At 39.8% G+C, this 18,421-nt stretch overlaps 1 protein-coding gene across 6 annotated transcripts in view; it reads right to left on the bottom strand.

Moving 5' to 3' along the window:
- The window catches only part of LOC104868217 (ATP-dependent translocase ABCB1), a 301,331-nt gene that overhangs the window by 6,066 nt on the left and 276,844 nt on the right, over window positions 1-18,421 (bottom strand). For all 6 annotated transcript variants that reach the window (XM_010632885.3, XM_033758684.1, XM_010632887.3 and 3 more), the window contains 6 exons: window positions 16,418-16,501; window positions 10,533-10,736; window positions 9,318-9,418; window positions 7,746-7,886; window positions 805-961; window positions 28-225 (listed from right to left, as the gene is read on the bottom strand). In XM_010632885.3, coding sequence (XP_010631187.1) covers window positions 28-225; window positions 805-961; window positions 7,746-7,886; window positions 9,318-9,418; window positions 10,533-10,736; window positions 16,418-16,501 — 885 coding nt within the window. The remainder of the gene's footprint in view (window positions 1-27; window positions 226-804; window positions 962-7,745; window positions 7,887-9,317; window positions 9,419-10,532; window positions 10,737-16,417; window positions 16,502-18,421) is intronic.

Below are 18,421 nucleotides of genomic sequence, written 5' to 3'. Positions count from 1 at the left end.
AAATGAGCTGAACAGGAGAGCGCTCACCACTGTCCCGGCCAATGGGTCGTAGAACCGCTCCAGCAGCTGGACCGCTGTGCTCTTCCCACAGCCACTGCTGCCCACCAAGGCCAGCGTCTGGCCCTTCTTCACCTGCAGGCTCAGCCCCTGCAGCACCGGGATGTCTGGCCGGGTGGGGTACTTGAACACAACATCACTGAAGGTCACATCTCCTTCCAGCATATTCTAGAATGAGGACGGCAGCAGTAAGTTCGCTGCAGTGCTGAATCACGGGGTAGGCTGAAGCCAGAGGTGACAAAGCTTTTAGAGACGAGTGGAGCTGCCACCAACACCCACGTATTTACTGCAAAGTGCCAACACTTCCCTTAAACCAAATATCCAAAGCTGAACTGCTGCGCTCTTGGCTAGCCTGCCATCAGAGCAGGCTGTGTGTGCCCACTGTGGCATGCATGCCACAGGTTCTCCACCACTGAGCCGAGCCCTTCCACCGCCGGGTTTCAAATGGTAGTGGAATCCTATTAGAGGTAACATTGATTCATAAAGCTAGAAGTAATGAATAAGACCTAAGAGTAAATACTTTTAGTGAATGCAACAGAATCCAATAGAAAACGATAAATTTGCCTCTCTAGAATGGAGTAACTTACACATCAGAAAACCTGATTACTAGGATCTGCTTATAAAGCTAGTAGTATCCTTCCCTCTACAACTTTGATATGTAGAAGTCCTGGAGGTGAGCACATTTTATTAGCACTTAATGAAATAAACAATCCAGAGTAGAACATACAGTGGAAACCTCACACTCACCGGCTTCAGGCCTTCTGTGCTGTAGCTGTCAATGGCGGGGACTTTTTCAAGGATCCTGATGATGTGGGCGGCTGACACTTTGGCTTTGGCATAGTCAGGGGCAAGTGAACTGACCTGTCCGACCGCCATGGCACCATAAACCATGGCTGTAAACACCCTGGAGAACAGAAGGCAAGACAGGCACAGTTAGGGGTGCACAGCTGGAAAGCTGACACATCCACAAGGATGCAGCACTGTCGCAAAATAATGTAAAACTGAATTCTAAAAATCATATAAACTAAAAAAGCAAAACCTACTGCACCTGTGAAAAGACTGTCCTTCCAGTATTAGGACACTGCTGTAAAGGTTCTCTGTTTCTTTTCTAACTCACCTCATCACCTTCTGGACACGTTTACCAATCAGTAGTAAAAACAGCAGATGTCTACAACTGGGTTAAAGCAGCACAGTGGTTCTTTTTAAAAAATTTGCTCTGAGTAAATCACACAGTGGTCAATCTCATCCTTCTTATTCATACCTTTGGAATCTGTGTTCTGCTCATCACAAAGGACTACCCTTTACCTTTCCTCTACCTACTTGGAAGATGGATTTTGCAAGCATAAATGTCCAGTGACGGCAAAATTCTTCAATTCAAATTAAAGTGATGAATCAAATAATTATCCAATTAAAGACCTAATATCTATGGTGTCTAACTTTGCTCTTTAGGTCATAATCACAAATAAGACTTGTACATCATATGTCACACATACATATGAGAAAGCAGATGTTGTAAATCGTCTGTTACGCCCATCCTAACAATGCCTACATGGAACAGAAATATTATACTACCACATATTCTGAGAGTGATATGATTTTTATTTCCATGTAAAACTATTACTTCTAGTTTTGTGTACTGTCACAGGGTAGAGTTCTACAAGTCACTCAAATCTACAAGATCAGAAAGATCACACAGTATTCACTCCTAAACTGGTAATTTTTTTATATTAGTAGTAAATTAACCCTGACTTCTCTACACCATGGTATAATTCTCTATAGCCATGGAAATGTAGCAGAAAAATCCTCACCTAATTTTTCCTTTCTCACTTTTTCATTTCTCCATTACTTCCTTTGCAAGTGTTCCCTTACTGAGGAAAAGTGAATCTATCCTGGGATCTTCCAGGGTGCGTGGAACACGAACACCACTTTCATATTGTGCCTGCTGCATTGCAAAGCCCTTTATGTGGAGCGAGCAGGCTCCTTGCTCGGGTCTAGGCTTCTTCCCAAGAGCCAGTGCTGTCTGGAGACCTCTGCAGTTACTCACTCACCCAGCCACAGACTTACCAAAGTCAGGGGTGAGGGAGTTAGCAGGGGAAGAGCGGAAGTTGCTGAGAACAGAGACCCAGAGGGAAAAATGCCACTTTCAAGCACCTAAATCTCTTCACAAGTCTGTTCCCAGGGATTTTTATCTAGACACAAAACATGTCCATCCCAGGATTACTTCACGTCATATCATCAATATTAACCCAACACTTACAACAGAACATTTTCAAAAGTCATGAAACCATGGACCACCAAGAAGGCACCAAATCAGTAACAACCAGCATAGGTAAAATACATCATTGAAGATTTAATGATCTAGAGATTGAATCAAGGACAACCCAACAGCAAAAATAAAATGAGAAAACACTTAACCAAGACACAAAGACAGACTTCCAGTTCACCAATGGCAAACAGTAGGGCAAAGGAGGATGAAAAGTCTAATAGTGAACCACCAGGACACTCAGAACTCACAGCACAGTAACAAAACAGTTCAATCAGGCTCTAGAAAAATTCAAAACAAATAATTTCCCAGAAAAACACAGAGATGGTGAGCAAAATGAAAGCCATGATTCAAGACTCTACAACAGAAACTGACAAAAAAATAGATGAGCTCAGGACCATGATAGAAGCCATGAAGGCCCAGCATAAGAAAGAAATGGAAACAATGAATGCCCAACAGGAAAGAAATGGAATCCATAAAACAGATTCAAACATGTCCAGGAGATTGAAAACTCTTATTGAAAGTGTTTGCAACAGAATAAAAGAATGCGAAGATAAACTCTCATGTAGATTTAGAAGATAGGATTGCAATCAGTGACCATGAAAAGACAGGTGTCTTAAAAACACTAAGGGATCATGAGAAATCGATCCAACAACTCCTACATGATGCAAAGAAGAATAACATAAGACTGATAGAAATCCACGAAATAGCAGGAGAAAATGCAAATGACTTAAAAAAGCTGTTCGCAGAATTAATGACAGAAAACTTCCCAAGTAGAGGGGAAGAATTTGACATTCAGATAACTGAGGCATATAGGACCCCAACTAGCCATGATCAAAAAAAATCTACACCTAGACATATAATAATCAAGATCCCAGAAACCCAACAGAAGCACAAAATACTACAAGCAGTAAGAGAAAAGAAAAAAATCACATGCAAAGAAAAGACCATCAGAATCACAGCAGACTTCAACACAAACCCTTATGTCAAGGACAGCCTGGAGTGAGGTATTTCAAGTCCTAAAAGAAAACAACCTCCAACCTAGACTGATGTATCCTGCAAAACTCTCTTTCAGAATTGATGGGGAAATAAGATACTTCCATGACAAAGAACACCTGAGAAACTTCATGAATACCAAACTAGCACTACAAGGAATTCTACACAATATCCTAGAAACAGACAATGAAGGTCACAACATCATGAGGCCCAACAGAGCAAATCAAATAGGCAAGGGAGGAAACTAAAAGGAGAGGGAGGAAAAAATAAAAAGAGTCAACAAAACAACAATAACATGACAATAATAAGTCAGTACATATCAATTATAACCAGCAATGTCAATGGCCTCAATTCACTAATCAAGAGAAACAGACTGGCAAATTGGACTAAGAAGCAAAGTCCAACAATATGTTGTATACAAGAAACACATGTAGTGCAAAAAGAAGCCCACAGACTGAAAGTGTAAGGGTGGACAATTCCCCATGTGACAGGACCCCAGATAAAAGCAGGGGTAGCAATCTTATTCGCAGACAAAGTAAATTTCAAATCAAAACTGATTAAAAGAGACAAAGAAGGCCACTACATCCTTGTAAAGGGAAAAATTCAAGAGGAAGAGATGACAATCATGAACATATATGCACCAAATATAAATTCCACTGACTATATAAAACAAATACTAAGTAACATGAAAAACTAAATAAGCACTAATAGAATTGTAGTGGGTGATCTAAATACCCCACTGTCACAAACAGGCAAGTCATCTAGGCCAAAAATCAACAACGAAATACTAGAACTGACCCAAGCTTTTGAACACATAGACTTATTATATGTCTATAGAGTGTTCCACCCCACAAAATCAGAATATACGTTCTTTTCAGCTGCACATGAGTCATTCTCCAAGACAGACTGCATACTAGCTCACAGAACAGATTTGAATAAATGCAAAAGAATCAAAGTTGTGCCCTGTATATGATCAGATCATAGTGCAATTAAGCTGGAGATCAACAGCATAAGAAACTGTAGGAACTTCACAAACACATGGAAATTGAACAACATTCTCCTGAACAATCAATGGATCACAGAGGAAATTAAAGAAATCAGACAATTTACAAATAAACAAAAATGCCATTCCAACATATACGAATCTATGGGACACATTGAAAGCAGTTCTACATGGAAAATTCATAGCACTGAATGCCCACACTAGGAAAACAGCGAGCTCAAATAAAAAACCCAATGATGAATCTTAGATTCCTAGAAAAACAAGAGCAAGAAAAACCCAAAGCTTGAAGAAGAGAGGAAATTGTACAGATTAGAGCAGAAATCAATCCAATGGAAACTAAAAAAATGATACAAAAAATAAATGAATCAAAGAGTTGGTTTTTTGAAAGAATAAATAAAATCAATAAACCCTTAGCTAACGTTATAAAAAAAAAAAGGGAAAGAAAAGGCTCAGATCCATGCAATCAGGAAAGAAAAAGGCAAAGTCACAACAGATCCAACAGAAATCCAGAGGATCATTAATACCTACTTTGAAAACCTGTACTCCAATAAATTGGAAAACACATAAGAAATGGAGACATTTTTAGATACTTATGAATTACTGAAGTTGAACAAAGAAGATAAAAATATTTAAACACCCCAATTACAGTCAGTGAAATTGAAAATGTAATGAAAAATTTACCAACAAAGACAAGCCCAGGCCCTGATGGATTCACTGAATTTTGAAAGGCATTTAGAGAACTACTGTCTTTACTCTTCAAACTTTTCAATGAAATTGAAAGGGAAGGTATACTTCCAAATTCATTCCTGGAAGCAACTATCACTTTGATTCCCAAACAAGGGAAACATGCCACTAAAAAACATGACTGTAAGCCAATCTCCTTAATGAAAATAGATGCAAAAATCCTTAATAAGATACTAGCAAACAGAATTCAGAGGATCATCAAGAAGATCATACATCCTCACCAAGTCGGATTTCTTCCAGGGAAGCAAGGATGGTTCCACATATGTAATTCAATAAATGTTATACACTATATTAAAGTCAAGGACAAAAACCATATGATCCTCTCAATAGATGCAGAAAAAGCATTTGACAAAATTCAACACCCATTCATGATAAAAAACCTGCAAAAACTTGGAATAGATGGTCTATATCTCAACTTAATAAAGGCTATCTATGAAAAACCAACAGCCAACATCACATTAAATGGCCAAAAACTGAAAACCTTCATGTTAAAATCAGGAACAAGACAAGGATGCCCAGTATCACCACTCCTCTTCAATATAGTTCTGGAAGCATTAGCCATAGCAATTAGACAAGAAAAAGAAATTAAAGCAATAAAGATAGGAAAGGAAGAAGTTAAACTGTCATTATTTGCTGACAATATGATACTCTACATTGAAGACCCAAAAAATTCTACCAAAAGACTTCTAAACTTAATTGACAGATTCAGTAGAGTAGATGGATACAAAGTGAATACCCAAAAATCAGTAGCCTTCTTGTACCAAATAACAGACTCGCTGAGAGAGAAATTAGGGAAACAACTCATTTTACAATAGCATCCAAAAAATGAAGTATCTAGGAATCAATCTAACAAAAGAAGCAAAAGGCCTCTACACTGAAAACTACAGGACTCTGAAAAAAGATACTGAAGAGGATATAAGAAAATGGAAAGATATCCCCTGCTCCTGGGTAGGAAGAATCAACATTTTGAAAATGGCCATACTGTCAAAACTGCTATACAGATTCAATGCAATGCCAATTGAAATTCCAACACTATATTTTACAGAACTAGGAAAAAGAATCCAAACATTCATTTGGAACCATAAGAGACCTAGAATAGCAAAAGCTATCCTAGGCAACAGACACATGGAAGCAGGTATAACAATTCCCAATTTGAAACTATACTACAAAGCCACTGTGATAAAAACAGTATGGTACTGGCAAAGAAACAGACCTGAGGATCAGTGGAACAGATTGGAAGACACAAAAACAACTCCAGATGTACTCAGCTACCTCATCTTTGACATAGGAGCTGACCATCCCCACTGGATGAAAGATAGCCTCTTTAATAAATAGTGCTGGAAAAACTGAGTCTTAACATGTGAAATATTAAAACTGGACCCTTATCTTTCACTATGCACTAAATTAAAATCCAAGTAGATTAAAGATCTAAATATTAAAACAGAAGTTAATCTTGCTGGAAGATAAGTTAGGCAGAACTCTTGAAAGACACTGTCATAGGAAAAGACTTTATGAACAAATCCTCAGTAGCACAGGAACTAGCAGAAAGAATCAACAACTGGGATCTCATCCTATTAAAAAGCTTCTGCTTCTGCACTGCAAAAGAAACCATCAACAGAACTAAGACAACCTACAATGTGGGAAAAAAATTTTACCAGCTGCTGCTCAGACAAGGGACTATTATCTAGAATATATAAAGAACTCAAAAAAATCAGCCCCCCAAATATGAAGACCCATTTAAAAAATGGACATCTGAAATGAACAGACATTTCTCAGACAAAGAAATAAGAGCAGCAAGTAAATATCTGAAAAAATGTTCCAAATCACCAGTCATTTGAGAGATGCAGATGAAAACAACACTGAGATTCCATTTCACCCCACAAAGAATGGCTGCTATCAAGAAATCAACCAATAACAAATGTTGGCGGTGCTGTGGGGAGAAAGGAACCCTTCTCCATTGTTGTTGGGAGTCCAGACTGGTGCAACAACTATGGAATTCAATATGGAGATACCTAAGAGAGGTAGGACTTGAGGTTCCATTTGACCCAGCCATCCCTCTGCTGGGTATCTTTCCAAAAGAATTAAAGGAATCATATCACAGTGATATATGCACACCTGTGTTTACAGTGGCACAGTTTGTAATAGCTAAAACTTAGAAACAGCCCATTTGCCCATCAGTTGGAGAAAGGATAAAGAAGATGTGGTTTTACAAATGGAATACTACTGAGCCATAAAGAATGATAAATTAGATTCATTCATAGGAAAATGTGTACATATTGAGGATATACTCCTAAGTGAAATAAGTAAGTCATACTTGTGTAAATACCAAATAATTTCTCTGGTGTGAAAAATTAAGATAGTACATAAGATCCTAATGATATAATTGACAATGTGAAATAGGAAGAAAAGGGCTAAAGGTGTAGGGAAAGTGGAAGGGTAGGGGGAAGATAATAAGGGAAAAGAAAAAAATAGGAGAAAATGAAAAAATGGAAATAAAGTGTTTATAAATGGGGAGGACAAGAGGGGGTGAAGGGAGGGCAGGGACAAGGTGAAAAAATGAGAACCAAGACCTGTCATGTAAAGGTACAAGATCCCAATAAGGAATGTAACTATACTGTATACCTAAAATGTATCAATGAACTCAATAAAAAAATAGGAAAATAAAATTAACCCAATACTTACAACACAACATTTTCAAAAGTCATGAAATCATGGACCACCAAGAAGGCACCAAATCGGTAACAACCAGCATAGGTAAAATACATCATTGACTGGGTGAAGGAAAATGTGATTCCAAAGATGTGTGCTTTCTTCACAGAGTTTCTGAAAGGAATATATTGAAGAGCTTATTGTGCTTTCATTTCTCAGTCCTTAAAATATAACTTTTCTTCGGTTGACAGTGGACCATAGAACTGACAGACAGTAACAGGTTTAATTAATCTCCACAGAATTGTTTCCTGTTCATTTTACTCTCCAGTTGTGTGAATTTAGTCATATGCTTCATCTCTAAGCCTATCTTCAACTTTAAGAAGGATGAACTATACCTCTGTGTATTGATATACTGAAGTATTAAGCTTAAAAAATTCGAATAGAAACTATGGAAATTAATAAATGAAAGCCCTCTCCCTTTTTTCAAAGTATTCAAAATTTAACATCTGTTCCCCTATACTCAACATTCCCTCCGCGACATCTACCCAGCACCTGTGAACTGCAGGTACCACGTGGTGTGACACAGGGGCATACGGACATCCCTGCCTTTGGGGACCCAGCCGTTTGGCCGGGTATCTGTTGATGCAATGGAGGTACAGCAATTATGAATAAACATGGGAAGCAAGAGGAGACCCTCGATTCTCCGGGGGACTTACTGAAGGCATCGCAGAAGAACTGAGACTAGGTTTTCTGAGGGACACGGAACTCTGCGACATGGAAGTGTGTGTAGGAACATGCTGGGAATCAGGCAGCCTGGGGTTCAGACTCACGCTTCATACCATAGCAACTTTATTTTTATCTGTCATATGTTTGGATTCCAAATGAAAAGTTTTTCAGAAAAAATAAAAGCCCTACTACCACTAAAGAAAGGGAAAGTGGGAAAACCAATCATTAAGCATTTTGTTTCCATTTTTTCATAAAATGTTTGTAATTGGGGAGGTGGGGTGAAGGGAGGGCAGGGACAAGGGGAAAAAATGAGAACCAAGACCTGTCATGTAAAGGTACAAGATCCCAATGATGAATGTAACTGTACTGTATACCTAGTGAAAAAAAAAAATAGTAGTGGAATCAGCAAAAAAGAAAACCAGTCATTAAGGTTCAGCTATCTCCTTTTGCAAGGAAAGAAACTGAGCCTTAGAGACCCAGGCTTGCTGGCATTCACACCACTGGCTGAAGCCCTCCCGGGTTGGTGGTGTTACAGGGCGAACTGAAGGCCTCCACCACAGGGGAAGGAAGGAAGTTATGCCATGAACACCCGAGATGCACCACTTCCCAGGGTGCACAGAGTTCCACCTGCATGAGCCACACAGCCTGCGTTCCCCAACCAGAATAGGGTCACAATCAAAGCTGCACCTCGGGGAGGATCCACATCCTCTTCCCCCACCCCGCATCCCGCTGCTGTTGCAGGTCCTGCCTCAGAGGTGCCCCTAACTCAGCAGAGTCGCAACACTTTTTCCTGGTTAATTACAAGTACTGCCCACTTGCACCCTACCTTCAGGGCAAAGTCATCCTTCCAAAAACAACTCCCATCTCCAGTGGTTTTACCTGTATGATATCTGCAGGCTCTGCCCATACATGTGTTCAAACTTCTCCTCCCGGGTCAGGGACACGACAGTTCGGAAGTTTTCTATTGCCTCAGTCGCGATCTGTAACAGACATCGCCATGAGGCACAAGGGCAAACAGGGCAATTAGTTTTAATTCTGTAAAACAGGTGGGTAAGACTGGTTTTATGATCACACATTCTTTATTTTTCACTTACTGGTACCTATATGTATTGTCTTCATGCAAAAACATATAAAGTGACTTACCAAACTGAAGGGAGATCAACGAGTTTAAGCTTTTGCTCTTTGTACAAAGAAGCCAAGGCTTACAGGGATGGAGGCCCTCGCCTAACGGCATATAACTTTACAGGATTTACCTGGGGACTCAGTATTTTACACCATTTGCAGTGTTCCTTCTTCCACAATGGTCACATTGTAAGTAGACAGTATAGTTATTTTACATATTTTGTAATGTGATTATATTTTATCTTTGTAATTGCTATTCAGAACTCAAAATATTTGGAAAATGTTGACAACTTATGTTTTTGATAAAGCAACAATTTACATATAGGTGTATTTACACATTAGCCCATGTATATTTTTCCCCAAAGTGTACACGTCACACTTGTATATGACTATGTGCATGCATGTGTGTGTGTATTTCTGTGAATGAACTCTGTCCCTCATCCGTGCTAGGTGAGGGCTGTACCAGTGAGCTACAGCTCCAGACCTATTTATTTTTATTTTGTTCAATTGTCCCACTTGCAGGTTACTTCCAAGAAATCTACTGGGCTGGGACAAATCACTGTTCCCACATTTCAAAGTCTGCTACTGGGCATGGAGGGAGAGCAGAGAGAATGGTAGCATCTGAATGTGACATCAGCTGTCACGCTGGGGCCTTGAACTTGTGTCCTTGTCCTCATCTGTCAGTGAGGAGCAGGATGGCCCAGAGGGTCTCAGCACTCCTGGAACTCTTTTCTTCATAGGTCATCCGGAGACAATACTGACACTGTTTCAGATATTCTTCCTTTTGCACTGCTCAGAACTGATTCTCTAAAGATACATCCCATACAAGTAATTACACCTTAGAAATCACAAGTGTGCAACACAAAGTTGTCACCAACACATACACAAATTATCTAAATTCAAAGATAACTTCAAATGTTTCCTGGCATATTTTTCTTTGCTTATGTAACAATTAGACTTTGTTGGCCTCACCTTCCCAGAAACTTCCAGCAATTTCTTATCTTTGAGTGCATTCCCAGACAACATTTTCATCTCAACAACTCCCGCTATGGCAATGATGGGTATAATGGCCAAGAGTAAAAGTGTCAACTGCCATCCATAGATGAAGGAAATAATAATTCCTGTCCCAAGATTTGCTACATTCTGGGCAACTACAGCCAGCCTGGAACCTATAGCCTGAAAAACAAAACAGATTAGAAACACACTTTATATTAAATTTAAAAAACATCCTAATATATTCTTGAGGATGATGGTAATTCACTTTTTCTGAAAAGCTATCAATTATCATCTCAGTTGTAAAATAAAAGTGAAGATTTACTTGAAGTTTAGTGTTGTGTGTGTGTGTGTGAGAGAGAGACATGGATTTAGTTCATGGCCTTGAGTCTGCAAGGCATGCATGGTGCCACTGAGCTAAGTACCTGGCCCCATTTACTGGGTTTCTGAAGTGAGAATCTCCATGATTTCTAAATGACACTGAAAGTGGAAGATAATAACCCAATTCACTGTACATTTCTCTCTTCTGTCAGTCAAAAACATCAGTGTCTATTATAGTGACATAACATTAATATATTAATTTCTACCACAAAACAGTGGAAATTTCCAGTATTTGACACACAACTATTTATAATTTAAGGCTACAAGGTTCCATTAAGGATATTCAAATATATTGGGGCATATTTGAAATGCTTCCTAAGTTTAATTTAACCTCAAATGGACTTGGGATGAATACAGATGATTAAAATTATCAAATTTAATGTAGAAACTTCAGGTTGAACGCCAGAGGGAGTCTGACCATGTCCTTTAGCAGTGGACCGTCAACTTTAAAGTCTGACATCATCTCTAGGAAAACGGATGCACCTTGAGGCCGTAACGTTAAATGAAATAAATCAGACACAGAAGCTTCAACATCACAGTTTCCCAAGGTATAAATAAATGAAACAGCAAAGTAAGGGAGAGATAATAGGAAACAGAAAAATCTTTGGTGAATGGGTAGGGGATCAAGAGATGAAGAGAGGGGAAGAGTGGAGGTCAAAGGGATGAAAAAAGAAGTAAGATGTGCTACGCGCTTGTACAAATGCCTCACAGCGAAGGGTCATCACTGTAAACATGGTAAAAATGAAAGGCAACTGCATAAAACAATTTTTAAAAACCAGGAATCAATCTATAAAGCCAGTTCCATCCACCACTCTGCATTTTAGTCTAGTACATCCCTTCTACTGTGAAAATACTGCCCTCAAGCCACCACAATTCTGCCTTAGCCCAAGGCCTGCTTTATCTGGAAATGGCCCAGGCTCCTGTGTCCCCAGCCCCCAAATTTCTTCTGCTCAAGGGGAGCTGGTCTCAGATTAACATGATGGATTGCACTCTAGGACAGCCAGTCTCATGACCATGACATTGAACAAATGTTGCCCAAGTAAGAATGTCAGGAAATACACTAACAATCAAAGATACCTACTATGAACTCCGGGGAAGAATCCTTCATGACTCTCCACATCAATGCTGCCCAAAGTCACATAGTATCTTTCTGACATAATCACTATATTAAAATAGTCCTTTATATACATTAAACTCCACAACAATGCAACTGCACCATGGCTGAGAGCAAAAATAATCAAGCACATTTATTTTTATCGGACAGAATTACTGAGCTTCATTGAAGGGTTACTTTTGAAATTGGGCACGGGCCAGAGTACAATGATCTTCAGCGCCATCTCTCTGACCTGCACCTTTTCCATGTGAAGGTCAGAGGATGCAGCTTGGAGAATGTGCACCGCAGGGATGGTACAGGCTGCTCCTGTTCTCAGGTTCTGCAAGTCTGTGTCCTAATTCGTTTCCTACCGCTAACCTTCATGCATACACATGTCGAGCTCTGGATGGTAGTCAAGGACCAGAGAAGTTAAGATAGGTGAAAGATGATTGCTTCCTCTTAATGTCCAAGAAAGCAACTTAAAATATGTGGGACTACATGCCGCAGGAGATCAATGCCTTACGTTTTCACTGACACTGCATTGCTGACCACTGCTGATTCTAAAGCCTGACGCTCACTGTCTCACATCTATTCCTACAAGGCTCTGAGGACCGATCACTTCTCCCATGCCTTTCTCTCCTGTTATTTCTACCTCGAAACACCATCACAGCAATGAAACTATAATTCAAAAGTATTTCAGCAAATTGGATTAAAAGCCTACATCAGGAACTTCCTTTTGAATTTAGGAATATCTATGATATTAAAACTCACCAAAACCTCAGCTTTGTTTCACAGAAAAAAATAATTAAAAAACCCAGCTGCTTTTGATTTGTATAAGGCTCACCTTGTCTTCCGCTGTGCAGAAATCTGGACCATGGATCAAGTGAAATTAAAGGGACCAAGGTAACACAGGATATTATATTGAGTTATATTTTATTCTGGTTTATGGTTAGGAGAATTAAGACACTCCAATAATTTTCAAATCCATCTGAGAAGAGGTTTCATTGAAGCGAAAATTAAATTTGAACAGATGATTAACCTAGACACACAAATATCACTAAGTAAACAAATTTGATGTGAACCTGCCACGGGGAGCACAAATTCCTGACAGCATGGCCAGCATTTAAATGTTTATGTAAAAAGATAATCACATTATCTCGCACTGTGGAATTCAGCAGACACAAAAGTACATACAGCTATGTGTCCACATCAGTGTAGACGGGAACACATGTCCCTGCTAATTCCACACATGCACACCAAATGCCCACGCTATTTACACACATACACACAGCCATTTATCCCTCAGTATAAACAGCCTGGCCAGTGGCATCACCAGGGTGTACCTGTCCTCTCTGACAATCTGTGATAACAAGACTAGGATCTCCTAGTTCAATGACTGTCACCGACCTGTTTGACCTCATTAATACTTTGGCCACCGTTGTACGTTCTGGGAAACAGTGCTGCCTCAGAGTGGATCACACAAGAACTAAAACTAGAAGTTCCATTTGACCCAGTTACGCCCTTTCTACTGATCTTCCTGAAAGAATTCAAGATGTACATATTATAGTGATAAATCACACGCACGTTTATAGCAGCACTATTTATAATGACCCAATGTTGGAAGAGGCCCATATAGCCAACCAAAGATGACTGGATAAGGAAAATGTGGCAACTGTATCTAATGGAATCCTACTCAGCTATAAACTTAAGACATTTGTAGAAAAATGGATGTATTTAAAAAATAAAGTGTTGAGTGAAATAAATCAGACATATAATTTTAAACACTGTATGGCGCCGGGGATTTAGCTCAGTGGCTCTGCCGCCTGCTTCTCAAGCACAAGGACCCAAGTTCAATCCCCGGTACCAAATACAAAACAAGAAAAGGACAGGGTAAAGGGCTTCACCATGACACTGTGGAGAGAAAAGACTCCACAAAAATGACAGGCACAGGACAGTGCTGTCGCGTGAGACAAGTCTTAACTCCAGAGCAACTCAGCAAGTGGGAGAAGTGCGGGGACACAGAGCAACAAGCCACATCGTCTGTTCAGAGTTCTGCTGCAAGGAGCTGAGTTCATATCCCGCGTAGGGCTGTGTCCAGCACACCATACGGGACGTGGGGCTGTCTGTGTCTGTCACAGCACACGGACGTACACGGCAGGGTGCCGATGCACACCCGAAAGGTAGGGCAGCAAAGCTTAGTGAATACAGGCCTTAGGAGCCTGGAAGACTGAACTTAACCACAGTGGTCACCACCCTAGCGAAATGGGCTTCCCCTGACATCATTTACTGATGCTCTAAGTAATTAGAATACAAGTTAATACTTTCCTGTCGTCCTCCACGAACCACCTCATTCCTCTGCCTCATTTACCAGTCTGTGCACCCTGGGTCCAGCTGTGCCTTCTTTCTCGTCCCATCCTTTGAGCCTCCTTCCACCAAGCTTTTTTTCCCAGCACGCACCAGAAACTGCTCTTGTTGGAATTGTAAGCACTGCCAAGCCACTGCAGCATGTGAACTGTTCAAGCGTCTTACAAGCTTATCTTCCGTGTCTGGTCTCCCAGTTTGCTCCCTTTAAACTACTTCCCAGGACACTTCCTTCCTCCCTCATTGGCGACTCCTTCGCACCGTTCTTTGCTGTTTCTTTCTCAGGACGAGGCTTTGGACTCAAGGCTTGTTACCCACACACGCTCGGTGTCCCATCCTGTGTTGTGGATTTAAAAGCCAGCAGTGCCCTGAAAAATCTCCAAATGTACACTGCATTTCCAGGCAGCACTTCTCTGGTACGACTTCTCCAGACACACAAAAACACTCGCATCTTTGACGTCTGTCTCCTTGGCGATTTCTACTGTGAGCGTCACAAACTGACCATGTCCCACTGAGAATGTTAAGTCTCTCTCAAACTTACTGATCCAAGGGGCTTCGCAATGTCATCAAAAGTCAATTCCAGGGCCAGGGAGTTAGCTCAGCGGTTCAATTCTCCTTTTTCAGTGTGCCAGTCAAAAATTTTAGAATCATCGTTAAATCCCTGTTCTCTCATCCCTTATCTAATCCATCCAAGAAATTCTATAGGCTGCAGCTTTAAACTACATCCAGAATTAACTACATGTAAGATGCCCAGTCTAACCCCACATCATCCGTCTCCTGTAATGAACTCCCTGCCTATATCGATGTCTCCCTCAGCATCTTCACACAGCAGTCAGAGTGGTCCTTACAAAATCGCAGATATGCCATTCCCTTGGTCAAAACCTACAGTGGCCCACCACCCAATTCCAGACACAATACTGCCAAGGATCGTTACGACGCTTTTGTCTTCACTCACTGTACTCTGCCCGCTCTGTGTGGAAACCAATGCGAGGGTGCTCCAGCCTCAGGCTTCTGCACCTGCTGATCTTCTCCAGGAACACGCCGAGATGGCACCTGTCCTCTCTCAGGCCTCGGTCCTGCATCACCCTGCAGTGTGGCCTCTCTTCCTCAACAACAACCACCCAGCCTCGACCCCACACCTTTTTCCAGAGCTTTTTTTTTGTTTTTTTTTTTGGCAATCTGGAAAAACAGGTAGACTTTCTCAGGGTAAAACTGTTAGCTTTCCTAGAGAGTTCAAAGTGATTTCAAGCAGAGTCTACTGTGTTGTATTCATTTTTATACAGCTTGATCTAAATCTTGATTTTCGTTAATGTGTTTGCTTCTTAACACTTATATTCCAAGTGTGCAGCTCTCTTTGTGTTCCCACATTCAAAATGTAATGTCAATATAATGTTGCCTCACAGGGCACTGAAAATACAGAGATTGACTCAGGTCATCCTGGGGGAAGACAACATTAAGTCACACTGTTATGCCAAGTTTCACATCATTTTATAGATTATAGCCATGAATATTTATAATTGTAGAAGAAATGGTCACATTACCTAAAAATGAAAATCCAATCATTTGATTATTTGATTATTTCTCCTACACTTGCTTTTGTATGTAATGTGCTTTTCATTTGTTTGAAGCTATTTTTAGGAATATTTTTCTTCTTCGTTTTGGACTTAAATTTTTCAGCAGCAACAACACACATCCTTCTTTCAGCAGCGATTACAATTTTCTATTGATTGAGCACTAATACAATGATCCTGAATCACATGCTGAAAATCCTTCCTTACTGAAAACATGCTCTTTTTCATACATTGTCTTAGTAGTACGAATAACTCAACAGTGAGGAAAGAAAGTGTACAAGTAACAATGTATAATATTTAATGGTTGGAAAACATTCTTGTCATTCATTTTCATACACTGATGGTTTTGATGTCTATTTTCTCAATGATAACAAATAACACCTGTAATGATAAGACCAATGCCGTGCTGACGTTCAAATGGAAATTAATACAGTCACTAGCAGGAAGGAGGCACGTACCCCTTTCACTTGAGCAGCATCATTGGCGAGCCTTGTAGTCAATGCTCCAGTGGTATTGTTAGGGTCGTCGAACCAGCCCACATCCTGTGGCACAAGAGAGATTTTATATTAAAATTCCATTCATGAGACTCACAGCTCCAGGAGGAAACTGGCACAGTCACGTTTGCTTATCACTTATATTGCCTGCATTTGACATACAGGATTTGCTGTTTCATACACTACAAAGAGAATTAATACACAAGGCATCAATGTTCTTTTTTTCATCTTGCAAATGTTGTCTCGGTCAGAAGAGACAAAAATGGATACTACACACTTGTGAAGGGAATAATTCAATGGGAAGAGATAACATTATAATTATATGGTTACCGGATGTTGGCACACATATCATAAAACAAAAAGTACTGGACATAAATGGACAAATGGACACCAATGACATCATGGTGGAAGAGTTTTCAATACCCAAGTCTCACAAACAGATGGGTCAGCTGCACAAAAAAATCAACAAAGAAATATCAGAGTTAAATTGCACCACTGATTCAAAAACTTCAACAGGTATCTACAGAGTGGTTTATCCAACAAAAACAGAATCTACATCTTTCTCAGCAGGACATGAAAGTTTTTTCAAAAATAGAAAATATCTTAGACCTTGAAGCATGGTAAAATAAATACAAAAGAATTGTAATAATCCCCTTTTTGCAACTGGATCATAGTGAAATGAAACCAGACCTCAAGAGTAAAAAAAAAAAAAAAAATGAAAAAACCCACAGAAATAGCACAAACACATTAAATAATACATTATTAATAATCAGTGGGTCACAGAAGCAAATAGGGGAAAAAAATTCCTTGAATCAAGTAAGAATAAAAACATACCAAAATAAGAAGTAAAACAAATCAAAATCTATGGGACACAATGAAAGCATTAGTTACAGGGAAGTTTATGGCTGTGAATATCTCCATTGAAAGAATACAGCAATTCCAAACGCATAGCCTAATGATGTATCTATCCCACTGTCCTAGAAAGAGAAGAACAATACAAGTAAAAAAAAAAAGTAGTGGAAGGGAAGAAATGATGATCAGAACAGAAATTAATAGACAAGACTGATGAACCCTTAGGTAAACTTACTAAAAGAAAAATGAAAGGAAAACCCCTTATCCAAGCAAAGAGAAATGAAAGTGAAATTAAACTGGACACCACTTAAATCCAGAGGACCATAGGAAACTATTCTGAAAACTTATATTCTAATATATGGGAGAACTTAGAAGGTCCATATAAATTACCAAAATTGAACCAAGAAGATATACATCACCTGAACAGACAAATAATGGGCAATAAAATAGAGGTGGTAATAAAAACCCTACTGACTAAGAAAAGCCGAGGATCTGATGGATTCACTGCCGACTTCTACCAAAAAGATAGGGAACATCTAAGGCCAAAGAGAAGGAGCACCAAACTCATTGCTGGAACCAAGACTGCCCAGATGCCAAAAGCAGAGAATGTTTTCACAACAAAAGAAAACTACAGCCCAGTTTCTCTAAAGAACACAGATGCAAAACTCCTAAACAAGACACCTGCAACGCCGGGGATTTAGCTCAGTGGTTCCACTGCCTGCCTCACAAGCACAAGGACCCGAGTTCAGTACCAGGTACAAAAAAAAAAAAAAAAAAAAAAAAAAAAAGCAAATCATTAAAAAGATCACATATCATGACAAAGATGCTTCGCCCCACTGATTCAAAAATGCATCAATAAATACAAAACATCACATAAACAGAAACAGGGACAAAAATCACATATTCAGGAATGCAGAAAATGTCCTGGACAAAAACACATTTCATCATGCTAAAAGCGCTGATGAAAATAGGCACAGAAAGAACCTGTGTCAACGTGGTAGGTCATTTCTGACAAAACCACGGGCAACGTCACACTAAAAGGATAACAAAAATGGAGGGACAGTCGTGGCCGCAGCCTGCGACTGCAGTAGTCTGACCAGAGTGCACCTGGGCGGG

Source organism: Fukomys damarensis, unplaced genomic scaffold (genome assembly GCF_012274545.1).
Source record: "Fukomys damarensis isolate Sample0158 unplaced genomic scaffold, DMR_v1.0_HiC HiC_scaffold_4, whole genome shotgun sequence".
In the NCBI taxonomy this organism is placed as follows: Eukaryota; Metazoa; Chordata; class Mammalia; order Rodentia; family Bathyergidae; genus Fukomys; species Fukomys damarensis.
Note: the sequence above shows the minus strand (reverse complement) of the source record. Positions and strands in the feature narration are given on the sequence as shown.